Here is a 22,034-nt window from a genome sequence, read left to right as displayed (position 1 = left end):
ATGAATATGGATTTACCAATTACAGGAGGGTTAAAATAATAATTAAAAAATACATCACCCATATGGGGACAATATTGGCTCAATTTGAAAGGTCTGATCACTAACTCCATGTGCCACTATCGGGGATATAAATCCTACACAATAAACGAATACAATCAAGTGTAGATGCATAATAATAATAGCCAAAGCAACAATTATCCAAAATCATGTAATTAAAACATCTAATTAATTTCATTTAAATAACCCATTTGTTTGTAGTACATAATTCCATGAATCTAATATGGATAGCTCACTTTCTAATTATTTAAGCATTTAATAATGGAAGTTATAAAAATTACCCAACGACATAAATATCACCATAAACATATAAGTCAACATGGTCAAACACAAGAGTAAACACTACTATAGGAACCTAGTCAAGTGCAACAAGAGAATAATACATAACTTGCAATCTCTGCACACATCTTATGGTAATCATGGAACAACATCATGATACCATATCAATCTAGGAAACCACTAGCACAAACTTCAGTGAAGCCATCTAACACATCATAAACATGTGAATTAGGTATAAGTATAAATTAATCCCACTGATACAATAACATAAACAAATCACTCCAAGGGTGTTGACCACTCACAAGTCTTAACACGATCACTCACAAAGGAAGAACATCAAGGTCGCATCCATCAGGATGACTTATTGGAATCAAATGGGAGAGGCACTACAATGTCTATTAAAGCGTCAACACTTTTATAAGCAAGGCCAAATTAATAATTAGAAAAATATGAATATAAATTGCAGACCCTATAAATATGCATGACTTGTTATAAATACAATATGTAAATAAGTATAAAGCTAAATGTATGTGTCTTTTTATATTAAATAAGTATTAGTGTGTAATGCCCCGCCCGGAGATCCTTGGAAACAAGGATTCAAATCAAGCCAAGATATTTTTTTTTTAACAAGTATGAATGCACATGACAACATCATACAGGGATCACAATGATCGCAATGGAAGACTTCAACACAATCCTGGCAACCAACGAATCTTCGAACGCCACTACCAAACTAACACACACAAACAAGCCAACAACGACAACAACAAGATAAGGGAACAATAAATGACCACTCATCAACAAAACACCAAGCTGGGGTAAAATGCAGAATCCTGAAATTTGACTAAGCCTGAAATCCTGAAGCCCTGAAAATTGGCTAAGTCTGGATTTCTGAAGCCCTGAAATTTCCTAGAATCCATAACTTATCTCTGAGAGGTCTGAAACCTATCTCAAATGATTTGTCGCATATATTAAAATATATCTTAAGTATAAGGAATATTAAATATACGTCAACTTATACTTAAACGATATATTTTAAACCCCGAAGGACTACAACAGAAACCCAAAAACTGAATTTCAAAAGAAACCTCCTGAATTCAAAATGCCACAACATAGGCTCGAAGAACGCCCAAAAGGGTATCCAAAACCACTCTCAAAAAGATCAGATCACGAAGAAAAGTGCCCGCTGATGGCACACGCAGGTTTTTCACAAAAATCGTGCGACACTTTTTACTAAGGGAGGGCGATACTTCTCCTTAAGGCGTGCGACACTCTTCCAGTGTCGTACGACATTTCTCAAGAAGGCATGCGACACTTTTCAGCATCATACGACATTTCTCAAGAAGGCGTGTGACAGTATTCCAGTGTCGTACGACATTTCTCAAGAAGCCGTGCGATACTTTACAATGTCGTACGACATAGTTTGCATGGGCGTGCCATACTTTTTAAAGTGTCGCACCATGCTGAACAAATGTCGCCCATAGAAACACGAAAACACTCCCAGAAGAAAAAAGGACCAAAATAGAGCAAAGAACCTCCACACCAGGGAGTACCAGATCCACAAAGGCTCGAGGAATGAACACTCGAGTGCAAGAACAACACAAAATGGAGAACATCAACCATCTAAACTACAGCAGCATAGAACACACTGAATATAAACATCGTAGAGAACAAAAGCAACCTCGCAATGTACATAAATACATCTCAGGAACAAAACAACCAAACTAAGTACGCGGTTCCTCCCAACCGTCAATAGCATCATAAGACCATCGTGGGTCCTAGCCATCCCCCACGCGTAACATCCCAAGCCACCAACCAAATCGTCGGTACTGTCGTAATAGGGATGTCACTACTAAAAACATGCAACAATATAAGCATAAAGAAATCTAACATGCTAGTAGTAAAGCATAAGATAATCCTACAGTAGATAACATCACCTATCACATGCTAAACAACAATAAGCAACAGATATGCTTAATACAATAATTCACAGCATCTAATCATATGCTAAACATCATAATAAGGGAATGTGTCAAATAAACTAACATCATCTAAACATGATATCCAAGCATTCCAATGAAAGCATAAATCACAAGAAAGCATACTCCGGAACCCAAAGTACCAAGTGAAAACATCCAGCAACGGTCGCACTAGGACAAGAAGGTAGCTACGCCTCCCAACCACGTGGCACCCGTAGGTCCACACCCGTTGTGCTGATGGAGATAATGATCCAACCACAAACACACATAAAGCACAACATCCAAGGCTAACACTCACGCCAGACAGTATGATGGCTGAACCAAGAACCTAAGACAATGCAAGGAGTACAGGTCCTGGTCAGACACTCAAAAGGCTGCTATGTAGGGACTGACATCATGGAGAGTCGCTTGGCATCGACAAGCCCAAGCTAGTATAGGCAGCTACTCTTCTCAATAGAAGGCGCACAACCTAGGGCAGCTACTCTTCACGACGGAAGGCGCACAACCCACACATTTTAATTATCTTGTATTTATTACCACCCAAAGTTTTAATTTAATTATCACTTATATAAAACTTCCTCTGCCAACTGGGAAGTAGTCACCAGGTTACAGGATAGAAGCCCCCTCCATATGCTACCCTACCCTACCCATGCTCATCCTACGACAAGTGCCCGTGGGCATGCATACTCCCATCCCAACCCCAATGATCATAACTTTCAGCAAATCCACGGAAGATCGGGCCTCACAAGTCACCCAACAAATGTACGCGTACGTACTCGTGTGTGGCGCATCACCATCACGAAGATCATAACACAAGGACAGGAATGAGAACACAATGCAAAGAAAACACCCAACCGAAAGCAACACGGGAAGGACGGATTCTACACGAATCCCAAAGCCAACAAAACCATACATCATAAAATCACTCAACCGGCCTCAATCTGAAAGTATGGATTCTACACGAATCCCAATGATGTAACAAGACCAAACATCATGAACTCACTCAATCGGCCTCAATCCGAGAGTATGGATTCTACACAAATCCCAATGATGTAACAAGACCAAACATCATGAACTCACTCAATCGGCTTCAATCCGAGAGTATGGATTCTACACGAATCCTAGCATTCACGAAACAAAAGCAAAGGTCTAAAGGAAACCATAACACCAAGTATAAAATCACTCAACCGAACACAACGTCGGGAGTACGGATGGAACACGCATCCCAATGCAACATAACAGTGCAAAAGTGGTATGACTGATATCCAAACGGATCATCAAGGTCCACGACCCACATTGTGCTAAGAAAACCCGAGAAAACATGGTGGCACGCAAAACGAGGTAAAAACCCCAAAAATTTGAAAAACTTCAAAATTAAAACCCATTTGGCCTTTGGGTTCAAAAACCCCAAAAATCCAAAAATAACTAAAATTGGACACCGTATGCAAAAACGGCCAGCATAACGGTGCAAAATCCCAAACCCTCATCCCAAAAAACAGGGAAATGTTCATACCCGCCCAACCGGGTAGAACTAACATACAAAAATGGAGGGGAACACTAGTTCTCAGCCTCCAAACAAATGGCTACCAAAAACAAAAGCTGAAACGGAGCAGAAACAATAAAACGGGAAAGCCCTACCTCACAGCCAAAAGGGCAAAACGGGAATCTGAACCATAAAATAAATATCTCGCAGAAGTAGCTGAAAATCGCGGCAATCCAAGGTTTCCCCGAGCTGGATCCAACGAGCTCAACCTCATGACGATCCCACGCCCGTAGCTCCCACAACGAACAAAACAGTAAATCCTCATGAAGAGGATTTTGGGTTTTACTCTCCAACTTTCCAATTCAAAAGTGAGAAGTGAGGAATTAAATTCCTCTTTGGATATTTATTCACTTTTCGGGTGAATAATCGATTAGGGCATTTAACCAGCCAATCTAGTTAAACCCCGAATCCACCCAAACGAAAACAGGCTATTCCTCTAAATAGGAATTCATCTATGGCAAAGCTGCCAGAAATTAAAATAAATCAATTAAAAGCCCAAATACCCAAAAACACCAAAAATCACCTTAACAACTTTCGCGACAATGCGAACCTCTAAATGCACAGACACGCTTACTGGTCTAATCACATAATGCAAATGAGTTCGAATTTAATAATCACCGAAAAGTTTAAATTAAACATTTTAATAAAGGATACGTCGACCATATAAGGACGGCATTGGTAAAATATGAACGGCTGAATCACTAACTCCATGTGCCACTGCCTGGGATATAAATCCTGCACACTAAACAACACGATCAAGTGCAATTGCATATAATAATATAGCCGAAGCAATAAATGCATTAAATCACCTAATTTAACCATTTATTTAATTATATTAAAATAATCTATTTACATCACTCACGTTCGCATAAAGCATAACAACGCAGGAATGAAGTAAATAACCATAGCATTAAATTCATCACACAACATAATAAGAGATATGCCCAAATACCAGATAACATCACAAAACACACTGTCATCTCAAAATGGCATCATCATGCAATATGATTTACTGAACATCATAGTAGTCTAAAATCCATGATACTGGAATCAAAGTGTAGCATCTGACCCTCGGGTCCTCTCAAATGTAAACATAACATGAGTAACAAATATCTCTCTAATCAGAAATATAACAAGGTAAATGCCTCAGCACATAACCCAATAAATCAACATGGACAATCCATTCTAATTACTTACACATTTAATAATGATTGATTACTCAACATTAAAAGGCATTTAAAACACATAAGCAAACACAGTAAAAAACATGACTAACCACTGCTACAGGAACCTAGTCCAGTGTAGCATGGTAAAAGAACATAGTGCAATCTCTGCACACATCTCAAGGTAATCACAGAACAACCTTATGATACCACATCGATCCTGGTAACCACTGGCACAAACCTCAATGAACCAAGAATCACATCATAATCTCAAAGATTAGACAAAAGCATAAACAAAGCAACTGATAAAGAAACATAAATCCAAACACCTCAACGATGTAGACCACTCAGGGTCACAATCATGATCTCATCACAACAAAAGATCAGCAAGGTTGCATCCATCAGGACAACTTACAAAAGTCAAATGGGAGAGGCACTACATAGTGCCATAAATAAAAGTTCTAGGAATCTTCTTGAAGTGATGTATTGAAGCTTCTTGTCATATATTTCAAGTAATTACTTTGTAGTAATTTGAATGTGACAATTTGTATTTGCGAATACTTAGATATAAACCATGAGACATATGAGTTTTTATGAGATGATTAGCAAGAAGGAAGGAGTTATGAAATGCCAAGTTCTTTGAGTCTAAAATAGTATTAGATATTATTAATTTTCTCATTAATAATCTTGTCCTCTTCTCCAATACAAATATAAATCTCTAAAGCCTTTAATTAGCCTCTAAAGCTTTTTGTGTTTTTTCTTATCATAAATCTTGTGCTCTTCTCTAATACAAATATAAATAAATAAACAAATAATTCTTGTACTATTGTACACATATTGATCAAAACACAGTCCAGGAAGATGCAGAAGATGTTGGCATTAGAAAAAATGAGAAAATAATGAAATCTATTTTTTCGGTATTTTTTTTTATGTTCTAGTATTTTGCATTTTTGGAGGCCTCTGGAGCATTTTTGGGCTTCGACACGTCTAAGAAGTCATAGTTTATGCTTAAGACTTTAGACACAAAATGGAGAACTTTAGAAGATCTTTCTAGAAATTCTGACGGTTTGTGTTTTCGAGCTACGAGTAGAAAGTTATGACTTCTACAAGTAGATGTAATTTTTAATATAGATTTTTGTAGTTTTTTATAGTTGTTTGGATTTATTTTGTAATTAATTATCTTGCGGACTCTTCATTTTCATTTCCAAGTGATAGTGATGACCCTTGGGATCCATCATACTTGTATAAACTCTATTTTCGAATGGAATGGATCACTTTTGGCTTGCAAATAATCTATTGTGGCATTTTAATGGTTTTTCAATTAATTCACAATATCGCAGGTTCTACACCAGGTATTGTAATTTGAATCCTTAATTCAGATCACATATGCCAATCAATTTCTTCACTAAATATTGTTTTGGATCAATTATATCTACACTACTTTTTACTCCTATAGTTATAAGGTTTTTAAAATAAAATGAGCTAAAAATTTGGTCATTCAAGTTTATGAAAAACCATCTTCAACAATATATATATATATATATATATATATATATATATATATATATATATATATATATATATATATATATATATATATATATATATATATATAATTGTAGGAAAAAAATAGAAAAAAATAAAAAATGAATGATGCTCTTCTGTCGATAATATTACATTTAAGATAATTAATATTAAAAAAAAAATTCATGTTTTGGACTCTGAAAATGAAAGAATTGAAAAAAGAGAATGAAAATGTTTACACCTGATCTTGGATGGAGATTTTACCATTGTCATTGAAATAGTGCCCCATAGAGCACTTGTTAGAGTACATTTTTGTACTTCATGTAAAAAAAATGTATGATAAAATTTAGGGTGTTATCACTTTTACTTGTATCATGGTTTTTAGTGGGAATAGGCCTTTTTCAAGGTATTATTTTCTACTACTTCAAAAAGTTGAAACCAAATATGTGAATACTATTTACAATTTAATCTTTGACAATGATAAACTATGGAATCTTGATCCCTTAGTAGAGGAATTTCCACTTACATATTATATTTCCACTATTGGAAATGAGATTAAAGGGGGATACAAAATATATAACCTAAACAACTAGTGAAAAGTAACTTAAAATTGCAATGAGATAAGTTCCAACATGTACACAAGATTTATGTTTAATTGAATAAGTATAAGATGAATAAAGTTATTTGTTAGAAGATTCATGATGTGAGAAAAGTATATCTATAAGATATTGGTTTTGAATTTGACTTTAGTAATTATTTCCAAAAAGAAATATAGAATGATCTACCTTTGAACTTAAGAAAAATAAATTCATAAATGTTATAATTTCCTTTGAACTCAAGAAAAAAAAATTCATAAATGTTATAATTTCTAAATTAGTAGTCTAAGAATGTCAAAATTTTGATAAGATTCATTGAAGTATGACATGCTTAGATATGCTTGGATTTTATCCCTTCTTTACATAACTTCAGTGCCCAAATTAGAAAACCCATTAGTTGCTAATGCACATGCTAAAGATGGTATGGTGGTCACTATGTACTAATACCACAAAAATAAAAGGATACTTTAATAAGACATTAAAACACATGAACCTTTCATTCTTAAAAGATTGATTGACAAACCATTATTTGCAAATTCAAAAGGATGAGGGATAGAAAAGAAGTTGCAAAGGAAGTGAATGGGGTGGGAAGAATAACTTCAATGCAATTTCGGAATATGATGAGCTCTAATATAATACAAATTAACATATAATTTATATCCCTTTTATGTTCCCTTATTATTCAATTTTTTTACTTTTACCCTGAAAATGCTCTCTTTTACTAAATTATTGCATAGTAGAATATCTAATATTACTTAATTTTAATAGGTATGTTCTTGTTCCTTTGATATTCATAATGCTTGATTAACATAGAAAATAACCCAACAACTTTCTTTTGACTAGATAACATATTTATAGTTTGTCAATATGAGTTAAATATTTCAAAAAAAAAGTTACAATGAAGGTTTGAGAAGATACACTTAATAAGAACTACATTTGATTACTCATTTCTTACCAACTATTGATCTTTTTATTATCATCTACGACAAACATAAATTAGAAATACAAATTCTACCTATGTGAGAACATATGCCATTTGATGAGTATATTTTAAAATTATGCTACTATTATCTACTATTACATATTATTGACAATCTTTATGTAAGAGACAAATATTTAGTTGCCATGAAATACAAGGAATAACTATACTAGATATCTAGAAAGGGTCCACCTAATGCTTACTTAATAGATTGTTAGTTTATCTAATTTGTTTGTGTAATGCTTATAACTATTATAGCTATTATTGTTGTGTAGTGTGCTATATTTTTATTTATGAAATACCTAGACATTTATGAATTATTGCTACTCTTTGTTTTATGGTTGGAGTTTATAAAAAATTTAGAATCACCAAGGTTTTTATTTTAATTGTTATATCTTATTAATTTTTTCTTTGCAAATTACTTTAGTCTCCAACCTTTCCCTTCTTTCAACTAGATTACATTATCTTTAGGTTCATTAGCCTAGTACATATGGCTTTGACTTAGAAGTTGCCATTAATAGTCACTAGTGTCCATAGCCTTCTGACATTGAATTTGTGTAAGTGTTATCCTTTTAATATTTAAAAGATTAAGTTTTTTGAGTTAGATTTTGATTTTATCTAAAAGTTTATTTGAAACTTGGGAAACATTAGAACTCTACCACTCGACTAGAAAGCTTAGGAAATTAGTTGGATTAAACTCATTGGTTTAATATATTGCTTAATAAGTGATTTGTTAAATGAGACAACAATTGACAATCCTCTAGACACCTAAAGGAAGCCTCCTCACCACACTCACAATAACATTATTTTCCTTTCTCCAACTTTATTAACTAACCAAGCCCAACTACCAACAAGGAAGCATGTTCTCTTAGGTTAACCTATATAAACATGCGTATACATTTTGAAAATAACACTCCTCATATGTAACTAGAACAACCATGTAAATATAGTTCTTCTTAATGCACTACTTAACTATTATTGTGTGAGTGATTCCTTGATTCTTTAAAAAAAATTGTTTCCTTGTTGTAAAATGAATGCATTAGATGTCTTCAAACACAAGAACAAAGTAACACATTGCACACATTTACATTTAGTAGACCTTAGACAAAATAGACATTAAATAAAAATTTACTAAATTTGAAAGGTCTAATTTGCATCTCCAAAAAGTCCATCAAATGCCCATGGAAACAACCTTAGGCATAAGGCATGGCAAGTCAATATGAATTTGAGATTCACAAAAGAATCTGTGATTATAGATGTCATAAATTAACAAATAAATAAAATAAAACTATACAAAAACATGAGCATAAAAATGATGTAAAAAATAAGAACATAAATTAAATGTTGATAATTATTAATTGAATTGAAAATTATGAGATAATCGTGTTTGTTTTTTAATTGATTATGTAAACGTATTTTATCATCAAGCTTTCAATCACAGTGTGTAATCCATCACCAAGATAGAAGAAAACCGTAAGAACAAAAAGATGCACCAATCATAATAAGAAGTGCAACATTAGAAGAATAATAATAATAATAAAAAAAAAAAGCCACAAATAAGAAGACAAAGACTCTTTGATTAGTTCCACCCACACAAGTTAGGTACATTATCACACACCTATTATTCAAGAATGATAACCTAAAAATGCGTTTGTGTGTTTAATCCTTTCAACTATTTTGTTTTTTGCTTATTTGGAATATTCCATCTTTTTCTCATTTTGTGACCGGTTTGATCAATATTTAAAAAAAACACTCGTGGTGGCTATAAATGTCACACATTTTTTTCTACTTTTTTACGAGCCCGGCACCAACTTTTATTGAAGGAAAAGAAACCCTAACCCGTAGTTAAGACTTGAGGTTGGGTGCCGTGCACGTTGAAAGAGAAAGTTTACCGGTCGCCGAGAAATTTACACGGTCGCCGGTTTATACCTCCGGCGGTAGCACGGATTCCTACACTGACGAAGTGAAGCGACAAAATCGATTCTTTATCAAAATATAAGGAGATCGGATTATCTGATATGTGTGACGGCTTATAAAATGATAAGGACAGTGACGGGATAACACCGGCCAGTTGTTCGGAGATGTTTTGTTTTCATTCCTGATATAATCCTCTTCCTCTCTTTCTTCTCTTTTCAGCGTCCTGGGAAGTCCAAGGTTTCGGTTCGAAACACGTCCGTGCCAGGTTTTGGACCAATATTCTTGCGCTGCAGTGAATCTGAAGTTTGACGACGTCCAGTGCTGCTGAGGATTCGTACACGAGAAAGAAGTTTGCAGCGCCGACCGAGGAGGAGGTCGGCCGGAAGGAGAGGGAGGAATTGCTATAGAAGTTTTGGAGCATTGTTTTGAGGAATTTTGTTTTTGGACTTAGGCTTGCGGTTTATAGGTAAGGAGAATCTGCTGCCGAACGAGCTGAATATTGTCTGATTTGGTCTCGTACGTCGCGTTATTTTAATGTTTGTGGCTTTTCTTTTACAAAAGTTGGAAATTTTAGACAAAAAAATGTTGAAATAAGAAGCTAGAGGAAAATATTGTGCGGAATGAGTTCAGTGTTGTCTGATTTGTTCTCGTACAACGTGTTGTTATACAGTTTTGAGTTTTTGGATCAGAAGCTTTGCAATTTTACACGAAAACTGGCTTAAAAACTCGTGTGTACGGTAAATATTGTCTAGGATGGGGTAAAAGAGTGCCTGATTTAGTTTTTTTCAGCGTGATTTTGAAGTTAAGGATTTGTTTTTCAAGCTCTGTAATTGTAGACAGAAAACTGTTGAAAGCTCGGAGACGCAGTCTATATACGAAAAAAAGTTAAATAGCATATGATTTGGTTCTATAAAATGCTTTATTCATAGTCTCAGAGTTTTTGCAATAATTTTTTCGAAACGTGAAAGTTTTGTGTATCTTTGTCGTGTTTTGAGATTTTGAATGCGTGCATAACTGAAAGTTTTGGAGTTGGAAAGTTTAAACCCTAGGGGATGAGTTTTTGACGTGTTGTCTTGGCGTTGAGGCTTTGTATTGTTTTATTTTTGTTGTCTTTTTGTTAGGGTCTTGCTCCGGCCGCCCCTATATCAGAGCTTTTGGAGCGTTGATTAAGTGGTTGTTGCTGTTTGATTGATGTATGTGGCTCTAGATCTGTAAGTTGAAGGTGTTTGGGCAAGCGGCCACTTTTTCTGCGAGGAACTTTGTATGACTGAGGGCAAATGTCAGTTTTGGGCGAGTTTAAGGGCTTTCACACCTTTCATATAACGTGCTTCCAGCATCTTTAAAGGGAAAAGGAAAATAAAGTCACTCTTAAACTATGAGAAGAGAATTACCAGTTTCTTTGTTGGAGTAGTAAAAGTAATTTGAGGCCTTGTTCGGGGATATAAATATTGTGGCAGCAATGACTTCGCTTAGCAGAGAGCTAGTTTTTCTTATCCTGCAGTTCCTTGATGAGGAGAAATTCAAGGAAAGTGTTCATAAGTAAGTAGATTTGTTTTTAATTCCTCCAGTTTTTGTTGAATTTCTTCTGCATAACTTTGTTCAAATGTTTCTCTACTTCACCTTTTTTTCAGACAAAAGTAAAAATATCCTAGAACACAGTTGATTGTGGACATATAAACGAAAAATGATTACTTGTAGAAGTTTTGAGATTTTTCTTATTACATTGAATGCTGTTAGTTTTCTGAGCTTTTATATGAATTTCTGCTCAGGTTGGAGCAGGAGTCGGGATTTTTCTTCAACATGAAGTATTTTGAGGACCAGGTCCTAAGCGGGGAGTGGGATGAGGTTGAGAGGTACCTCTCTGGTTTCACCAAAGTTGATGACAATCGGTATTCCATGAAGATATTTTTTGAAATCAGGAAGCAGAAATATTTAGAAGCATTGGATAAGTAAGTACTCTGCCTCTTGGTTAATACATACATACTGAAATGAGTTTTTATATTAATATGCATTGGAGTTCTTGTAGGATTTATGGGATGGCAAAAACACATATAATTTGAGCTAGTTGTTTGTAAATCGAGTGCTTTAACTGCAGAATTATTCAGCTAAATCCTCGCAGAAAATACTGTATATTGCACATTTATTTAGAGAATTCGGAAGCCTCTAATCCCTTTTATATGTATTGATAGTCAGAAACCGGAATAATTTTGTCCAGAGTTCGCATATTATTTTGTTGAGCTTTATTGGTTGTATTCCATTGGAAAAGAAATTCAATTGATAAATGAACCAAATGCGGAACTATGAGCTGGAGGTGAATGCTAATAGTGCCGAGATAATTAATTAGATAAGTAAGTGGTTATATGCATTTGTTTACGCTGCAAATAAATATTGCTTAAAATATGTTTTACTTAGGCAGAACATATAATGGTACAAAGGAAAGAGTAGGCATTCTGCCAAATTCATATAGCAAATAAGAATGCAAATGTACAGTGGACAACTCCTGCCAGATGATGTTTATCCTTTTCCAAATGTTTGTATGCTAGCCTAAATTTATACACATTTGAAGAATAATTCTAGCTGAAGGCATTCAACTCTTAAGATTGTATATTATCGAAGACATTTTTTTGCGGTTTGGATTACTCAATATCTGGATTTGCTAGACACACACTGGGAAATGTGGGTACAGGAGCAATATCTAGTTCCATAATAAAACTCATCTCTTTTGATTGCAATATATACAAAATGGTCATACACTTATTTCATGTATCAGTGATCACAGTACCTTGATTTCAAATGACGGGTCTGGCTCTGTATATCTACAAGCTTTATTCCTAGATCTCCTTTGGACTGTTATAACTTAGAGATTGTATTGGAGACAATATTCAATACATAACTAGCCTGGGCCACAAATTCATTGGTGATGGTCAGTAATGAATTGAAGTTTGAGTGGGCAGTTAGTCCAAGAGATTTATCCTTTAGATCTGAAGTATATGTCAAAGACGGTCAATTTCAATAATTTTCATACCCTTGTGATTTCAGGTCAGACAGAGCCAGGGCAGTAGAAATATTAGTAAAAGACCTGAAAGTATTTTCTTCATTCAATGAGGAACTGTACAAGGAGATTACACAACTCCTCACTTTAGATAACTTCAGGTACTTAGTTTTTCAAACATACTCAAAAAAATCCTATGTTAATGGATTTCTCTTGTTGTCATATTTGCTGACATTGTTTTCTTGACATGAGCAGAGAAAATGAACAGCTTTCAAAGTATGGGGAGACCAAATCAGCTAGAAACATTATGTTATTAGAACTCAAAAAACTTATAGAAGCTAATCCCCTGTTTCGAGAGAAGCTGCAATTTCCTGGGCTTAAAGCATCTCGATTGCGGACGCTTATCAATCAAAGGTATGTCTAAAATTTATGGTGTTATCTTTTCACGGTTGTTCAGTTTGGCAATTCTTGCATACAGAAAATTTGATTTTGCTTCTTTTTAATGTGTCATCTTTATTCTGATACGAGGAATACACTTTCACAGTTGCATATCATTAACCTTCTTTAATCTGTGAATGTTTCTAGTTGAATCTAGTCTTCTGCTCTGCAATATCTTACAGCAATTGTAACTTAATTTCATGGGTGGTTTTTCTTGTTCAATTTTTGCAGTTTGAATTGGCAGCATCAGCTCTGCAAAAACCCAAGGCCCAATCCTGACATAAAAACACTATTTGTTGATCATAATTGTGGACAACAAAATGGATCACGCCCCCCACCGCCCGCAAATAATTTTATGGGAGCATTTGCTAAAGCAACACCCTTTCCTCCACCAGTAACCAGTCATACAGTAATTGAAACTGGACCTATTTTTATTGTACATTTGAAAATGATGTTTCATTGACTTCTAATTTACTGTGTTTGCAACGAATTCAGTCTGATACCCTCTTGTGCATCTTGGTAACCAGCCATTCCAGCCAACACCGAGCAATCCTTCTAATTCTCTTACAGGTTGGATGGCTAATCCGTCCCCTGTGGTTCATCCTGGTCTGTCAGCAGGACCTGTGGGACTTAGTACTGGAACAAACGCAGGTAAATTGTCTCTACTATACTATGATTGATTCAATATCATTGTTGTAACTTTGCTGATTTTGATATGACTTCTCAATTATAGTCATAAACTTGTCAATATTGAAAAATGGATATTTTGTATGTGTATGATCTATATATTCTATTGTATATCATTTTCTCTTCATTGTTAAGTATATAATAATGTGTGTTTTGCCAATTTTTCTTCTTTAGCTGCTCTTGTTAAGCGTCCAAGAACTCCTCCAGTAAATACTCCAACAGTTGATTATCAGTCGGGGGATTCTGAGCATCTCTTGAAACGAACAAGGTCCGCTGCCCAGCCAGGCGAGGAGGTATTCCAAAGACCTTATCTCACTCTTTAATTAGCAAATCGTGTCTTCCAGCTGGTTTGTGTGTAGGCAAGCTACATTTCAAATTTATAGTGCAGTGTGTTGAAATAAATAAAATGTAACTTTTCAACATATTGTTGTTGACATGCATGTTTATTAACTTGTTGCAGGTCAGTTATCATGGGATAAATCATCTTCAATGCCTGTACTCACAAGATGATCTTCCTAAGAATGTAGCTCATACTTTAAACCAGGGATCTGCCATAATGAGCATGGATTTTCATCCTTTACACCAAACTATACTCTTAGGTATGGCATTATATCCAGTTTTTGAAAGAACTTGCGTAAACTAATGGCACACAGTTGTGCATTATGGACTGCCATGCAGAACCAGAAATCTTTGGTGTGCTTCATTTCTGAGGTTGATAATAATGTTATCAACCATGTTGCATGTGGTTTGGAAATTCGTTGCTGCTTTTTGCTTCAAGATGCTCGTCTTTTCTGTTAATAGGCAATCTTACCTTCACCATAGGATGTGGCGAATCCTAACCTGTTTGGTCACTGATTTATTGTTTTTGATTAGTGATTCGATATTTGATATATTTTTATTTTTTTCCCTAAAAATCGCTTTACCACTTCTGTATTGCCACTTTCCTTATTATACATTTTTTTATTAGTTTTAATATTCCTAATCTTGCCTCTAGACACGATGGTTGAATCAGCTAATATTGTTTTCTTGTGAATGTTGCAGTGGGTACAAATGGGGGCGACATAAGCATATGGGAATCAGGTTCACGGGAAAGATTGGCTACCCGAAATTTCAAGGTTTGGGAGCTTGACCGTTGTAGCGTTCAATTCCAGGTACTTTTGTCACTTGAATAATTACTTATTATGATATGCTGTTTGTTGTATTAACTATTCAATTTATGTACATGAGCTATTTTGAATGTCTCTTTATTTGTGATGCAGGCAGCAATATCCAAGGAGCCTGGTGTATCTGTTAACCGTGTTATGTGGAGTCCAGATGGCACTTTATTTGGTATGTTTTTAGTTTTGAACATGCATGGAAATAATCTTTTCACTAAATAAACATTGCTCTAGCACACACAGCTTCTGATTGCTATTATATGTCAAAGTGGTTAGCTTGAACATACACTGAGAGAATCTTTTCACTAAATATCATATTTGTAGAATACATAGTTTCTGATTGCTTTTGTACCAACAGGGGTTGCATATTCAAAGCACATAGTACATATATATACCTACCATGGTGGCAGTGAACTGCGACATCACTTAGAGGTATTTGACCATTTTTTAACATTTTCATTCAGCTACCAATTCAAAATTGAAGCATAACATGTGAATCATTCTCAAATTGTTAACTTCAAATAGGTAGGAGTTCTATCCTCATGCAGATTTCAATTTGAATTTGCTGCAATTAATTCTTTTCTGCATTTCTGAAGGCATTTAAACTTAAAGCTTAAGTCATCTTGATGACATCTATTAGGAACATATGGTTTCAATAAGATCTGCACGTACACTAAAATAAGTAATATGAAGTGTTTTTTTGAAGGGAGGTTACTACAAGTACAGACATGCCCATGCACACAAGAACATACATAAGCCCACACAATTTTGGAGCTTGCATAAATAATTTAAAAGCAAGAGATTTGCTTAACACCTAAGTGCAGCACTTGTAAACCACAAAAGATGAAGTTTGAAGCTTGAACATAAAAAAATCCATGCATCTATTTCTAAATGCAAATGGAATTGCAAGATTTTATATTGCATGCATTCTCATTTTCCCATTTGTTGATATTAATGATAAAATGTTTTAATAAAAGTGGTGGTTACAAAACCCACGAATGTTTTTGGAGAGTAGTTTACATAGTACAAATTACATTGTTGCACTGTTAAATAGGAACACCTGATGTAGGCAATTGTGGCAGATTGTTTTCTACTGATAACAGGGTAGCTTTTATTTGAACTGACAGTCTGAGACAAGATTTTACATGAACGAGGATCAGTTTCCCCAATACGTTCTCCATTAATCATTATTGTCTTGTTCTGTGCATTCCGCATCTCCATTCGACCTTTAACTTTTTAATTGACTTAATTTTTATCTACTCAGTCAAATGCAAAGTGGCATCATGTCTGCAATATCAGAAACATAACACAAGTTTTACTTTACATATGGTCCAAAGGACCAAATTTGTACTTGCAAAATTACTTGAGGTCTAAGGTGGTTTTGATTTGAGTATAATGCAGTGCATTAAATTTGTAATTAGTTGAGCTTTTCTCTTGTTTCTTGCCCATGAGACCGAATACCTGTCATGTCCATTGAGCTCTAAAATGGTTTTGATGAGAGTCTTCAGTTGAGTTTATTAAATAAGTAAAGAGTGGAGCTTCTCTGTTGGTTGTTGGTCATGAGATGTACTTGTTTTAAAAGTCTATTTCAATTTGTCATGTTCATTACAATAGACATTTTCCTTAAACAGATTGATGCACATGCTGGAGGTGTCAATGATCTTTCTTTTGCACACCCTAACAAACAACTATGCATCATAACATGTGGAGACGACAAAACAATCAAGGTCTGAGAAAAGTACCTGTTCTGAAGCAATTTCTCTGAAAATGATTTTTTATATTTTTTGGTAATTAATATTTGAGTTTTGCGTTTACTAATATGTCAATATACATTCAGGTTTGGGATGCACTGACTGGGCGTAAGTTATATACCTTTGAAGGTCATGAAGCACCCGTTTATTCAGTGTGCCCTCATCATAAAGAAAGTATTCAGGTCAGACATCCTATATTTTGATACCGATGGATTTGGTATGCATGGAGGAAAGTGAAGTGCTAATTTTCCTTTTCATAATTCAACATTCCCTGAACTGAAAAGTAAAAGTAACATGTCTGTTGTTTTTATTTCAGTTTATATTTTCAACAGCCATTGATGGGAAAATAAAAGCATGGTTATATGACAATATGGGTTCAAGGGTTGATTATGATGCACCTGGACAATGGTGCACCACAATGGCCTACAGTGCTGATGGATCGAGGTCTGATTCGTTAAAGCACTTCCTTTTTTTCTCAATGTTGGTTTGGCCATTTGGTTAGAACTTCTTTTCTTTCTGCAGGCTCTTTTCTTGTGGGACAAGCAAAGAGGGAGATTCATATCTTGTTGAATGGAATGAAAGTGAAGGAGCAATTAAGCGGACCTATAAAGGATTCCATAAGCACTCATTGGGTGTTGTACAATTTGACACCACTAGAAACCGCTTTTTGGCTGCTGGAGATGAATATATGATTAAGTTCTGGGACATGGACAACATAAACCTATTGACTACAATTGATGCTGATGGTGGTTTGGTGGTATGGCTAAAGAAACAGTTTTTGCTTTTGCAGCATATATAGTTATTATGCCACGCTTTGTTTTTCCTTTAGCACTAGATCTATCATTGTATGAATTTTGATAAGAGACACTCCTGGCCAAATGTTTTGTTTTTGATCTTTCTGTAGGCTAGTCCACGCCTTCGTTTTAATAAGGATGGATCCTTGCTGGCTGTTTCAACCAATGACAATGGGATCAAGATCCTGGCAAATGCTGATGGCATGAGATTGTTGCGGACATTTGAGAACCGCTCGCTCGATGTTGCAAGGGTGCCTCCGGAAACTCTTGCAAAGGTATCTGTTTTTGTGTGTAACTGTTTGCAAATTGCTATTTACAGCTTTAATAATGTCAATAAGTGGATAATTCTGCAGGTGGCTTCGGGAAATGCACTCGCTATTGGTGGTGCAAATCCAGTATCAACAGCTCTAGGAAGTGAAAGAGGAGGCCCTTCTGTTTCGATGTCTGGACTGGTACATTTTGATGATTAGCATTATTGAGCCTATTATTTCCTTATTTGGTTAGGGTAAACAAAATTGGATATCATAGATATGTTTGACAACGCTTTTAATTATCTTAATGTGACAAATACATCATAGAACAGATAAGATGATTCCCATTTTTAACAAATAGTCTGTAAATTCGATATATGTATTGATAATATATTATATCCTAGAATGGAGACACCAGAAGTGTTGGGGAGGTGAAAGTCAGAGTGATTGAAGAAGCAGTAGAAAAGAGTAAAAGCTGGAAATTGACTGAAATATCTGAATCTGGCCAGTGCCGATGTCAAAAGCTTCCTGATAACTTACCAACAAGCAAGGTATACATTTTTTCCCAAGTTTGAAGTTCATTATTTGTAGCAGAGATGTTTGTATAGATTTTAATGTTTTATTATTTTACATCGTCATCGTTAACAAAAGAAATTCCAATTTTATCTTCCTTGAATGGTGCCCAACTGTTTTATCTATTTCCCTCTCCCATTTGATTGCAGGTTTCAAGATTAATATATACTAATTCAGGAGTTGCAATTCTTGCTTTGGCTTCCAATGCGGTTCATAAGCTTTGGAAATGGCAGCGCAATGAACGTAACTCTAATGGGAAGGTGATCCTGCTGTTGTGAGATTTTTGTGAATTTCTTATCATTGTTCAGGTTTGAGAGAGACGACTAGAAGCACCTTTGCATCTTTAACACCTTAAGTGTGTTTGTTGGTTTCTTTGTTTGATAGGCAACTGCCAGTGTCCCTCCTCAGTTATGGCAACCTGCTAGTGGTATACTAATGACCAATGACATAAGTGATACAAACCCAGAAGATGCTGTGCCTTGCTTTGCATTATCGAAGAATGATTCTTATGTTATGTCAGCCTCAGGTGGAAAGGTTTCTCTGTTCAATATGATGACGTTTAAGGTAATAATTTATAATTAATATGACAGGTTTTCTTACATCTTTGAGTGGTGTGGCTCTGTAATATGCCTACACTGATCTGTTTTTCCACTACAGACAATGACGACATTCATGGCACCACCTCCAGCAGCAACATTCCTTGCTTTCCATCCTCAAGACAATAACATAATTGCCATTGGAATGGAAGACTCAACGATTCAAATCTATAATGTTAGAGTTGATGAGGTCTGTCCTCAGCTACTGATAAACTTGATATGGTCTTCCTTGTTTTGGAGCTAGTATTGTTTAAAAACATATTTTTAATTCAATGGGCATTGAAATTCAGGTAAAAAGCAAGCTCAAGGGACACCAAAAAAGAATAACAGGACTTGCTTTCTCACACATATTGAATGTGCTTGTGTCATCAGGAGCAGATGCACAGGTAATTGTGATATCAACGAGTATTTTGAGCTACTAATAATCAATGTGAAGCTTAGATTCAAGCTAGTGAAGTAACTCTTGGATTGTGGATTTGCAGCTTTGCGTATGGGGCATAGATACCTGGGAAAAGCAAAAAAATAAATTCCTACAGTTTCCAGTGGGTAGATCAACCCCACTTCAAACAGTGACTCGAGTGCAGTTTCACCAGGATCAGATACATTTCTTAGCCGTACATGAAACTCAGCTTGCCATCTACGAAGCATCAAAACTTGATCGCATTAAACAGGTAAGCACCATTCCTTTTTATTTTCTATTCCTGTTGTGTGCCGGAGTACCTTTAAATTTTTATCAGTTTTAATTTCAAAAGTTAAATAACTAGTTGCTGTGTTGATTGATGGCAGTGGATTCCCCAAGATCCCCTCTCTACCCCAATATCAAATGCTACATATTCATGTGATAGCCAGCTAATATATGCAAGCTTCTGTGATGGTGCCATTGGAGTTTTCCATGCTGAATCACTTAAACTTAGATGTCGAATCTCTGCTTCAACTTATCTTCCTTCCAGTTCCATGTGAGTTGAGATAAAGTCATAGCAGTTATGCTTTGAATACAGAATTTAATTTAAGAACAAATTATGCCTGATTGTGATATAGCTGTTAATTGTGGAAAATCCAAAAATGTAACAAACCAATAGAGCCCCAAACTAGGAATTGCACGCGACAAAAGAACTTGGTGGTTAAAAAAGCATTGCATTAGTAAGTGTCTTATCTTTGTAGCAAGTCTAGACCATGTGTGAATGAAGGGCAAGGGAGTTGGATAACCTTCCCAAAAACCATGATTTATACTTTGAGGAGGATTCATATCCAGAATTTCTCTGTAATTGGTCCAATCTTACTCAAATGGAAAGTAGCAATGGCTGGATTGCCATTTTTTCTGAGTTTTGTCTAACATTCTTTTTCTGACCTGTAATTATTTATGCAGCTCTACCGTATACCCCCTTGTTGTTGCAGCGCATCCCTCTGAGCCTAACCAATTTTCGCTTGGGCTGACGGATGGTAGTGTAATTGTTTTGGAGCCCTCAGAATCAGAAGGAAAGTGGGGCACTGGACCACCAATTGAAAACGGGGTAGCGAGCAGCATTCCTCTTGTTGTCCCAAAAGCTGGAACACCAGGTCCAGAGCAAGGCCCTAGGTGAGTGATGTAATTTGTTACGATAACTTAAATGCTACAGCTGTGCATTCTTAAATATTACAGGGAGGTGATCACAAATTTAAGGCGAGACCTTCCATTTTAAGCTGATCTTTTTCCATCCCACTGCTTTTGAATTTGTACATTCATCCGAAGCTTTGCAGACTTCCATGAACTGGTCTGTTTTCAGTCAGAAGCTTCCTAAATTCCCCTCTTTACTTGAAAATGTATTCTTGTTATAGAAGGGCTAAGCAAAGAGTAGAAATAGCCTTTTGTTTTTTATGATAGCCCCGGTGCTCTCAAACTTTTTAAAGTTGCATTCATTCTTTCCATCGGATCCTTAACCTCTTTGATCCGTTTATACAAGGGAAGAATCTATATATTGTTTATGCAATATATTCTCTCTCAAGAGGCTTCTATTTGCTGGGAAACCTCGACACTGTTTAATTACTTAGTGTAAGAATAGATTTTGGATGTTGCCCAAATTAGTCAATAATTGTACTTGGAAATTAGGTTCGGTCAGCTGTTTCATGAAAAGAAGCATTGTATTTGTTTCCCATAAAGACTGGAATTAGTCCCTTCAGTAACTTGTGCATACAGAGTGTTACAGATTTCCTTGTTTACATGGATATTTTGTACATTGTATTGAGTTTGAAACATTATAATTTATCAGTCTTTCATATGTTTACATTCATATCAGTCTGCATGTTGGTATTTGAACTTCATTGTTTTTTTTTGCCAAATTATAATAAATTTGAAGAAAGCTTGTAATAATCATCTTGCACTAGCATGTTTTAACCTCTTGGATTCAAATAATTAATTTATTGCTTTGCCTGCTTAAACGGGGAAAAAATGAAGGGTATTGAAATTAGTTTTTGGGATTGATGAGTTTGTACCAATTCCCTTGTGCTCCATCATTTGCAAGTTTAGATTTCTTTCACTTGCATCACATCTTATTGCTTCAAGCCTGGTTTTTTTCCCAGTTGTTTCTTCTATCTTTCATTGGATCTTTTTATTATTATTCCAGAGTTTCTCAAGCTAGATTGTGTTGAAGTTTTTGCACCGATTGTTTAAAACTCATTAATTGGAAATTATATTCATAAATTGGTAAAGATTTTATGTCATGATTCCGTGCTATTTGTTTTTCCTCTACCTACATTACAGAAGAAATGAAAAAAATAAAAT

At 35.2% G+C, this 22,034-nt stretch overlaps 1 protein-coding gene across 3 annotated transcripts; it reads left to right on the top strand.

Annotated features, from left to right (window-relative positions):
• The first annotated feature begins 10,186 nt into the window (after positions 1–10,186).
• Positions 10,187–21,543, top strand: LOC149580458 (protein TPR3-like). 3 transcript variants are annotated; one of them, XM_089791156.1, is made up of 26 exons: positions 10,187–10,503; positions 11,159–11,576; positions 11,807–11,986; positions 13,077–13,190; positions 13,285–13,443; positions 13,699–13,876; positions 13,995–14,118; positions 14,329–14,447; positions 14,615–14,753; positions 15,196–15,305; positions 15,414–15,483; positions 15,670–15,743; positions 16,943–17,038; positions 17,149–17,244; positions 17,379–17,506; positions 17,585–17,819; positions 17,967–18,131; positions 18,210–18,308; positions 18,512–18,658; positions 18,830–18,940; positions 19,065–19,244; positions 19,338–19,466; positions 19,567–19,662; positions 19,759–19,947; positions 20,063–20,232; positions 20,643–21,543. In XM_089791156.1, exons 2-26 carry the CDS (start codon positions 11,497–11,499, stop codon positions 20,854–20,856), a joined length of 3,402 nt encoding a protein of 1,133 aa, XP_089647282.1. In that variant the 5' UTR covers positions 10,187–10,503; positions 11,159–11,496; the 3' UTR covers positions 20,857–21,543. The 3 variants fall into 3 exon arrangements, with proteins under 3 accessions (XP_089647282.1, XP_089647291.1, XP_089647274.1); XM_089791165.1 differs by having other exon boundaries at positions 10,209–10,503; positions 11,245–11,576; XM_089791148.1 differs by having other exon boundaries at positions 10,209–10,503; positions 17,967–18,308.
• The last annotated feature ends 491 nt before the right edge of the window (positions 21,544–22,034 follow it).

Source organism: Cupressus sempervirens, chromosome 1, assembly GCF_028749045.1.
Source record: "Cupressus sempervirens isolate cs-2001-9-10 chromosome 1, ASM2874904v1, whole genome shotgun sequence".
Classification (NCBI taxonomy): Eukaryota; Viridiplantae; Streptophyta; class Pinopsida; order Cupressales; family Cupressaceae; genus Cupressus; species Cupressus sempervirens.
Note: the sequence above shows the minus strand (reverse complement) of the source record. Positions and strands in the feature narration are given on the sequence as shown.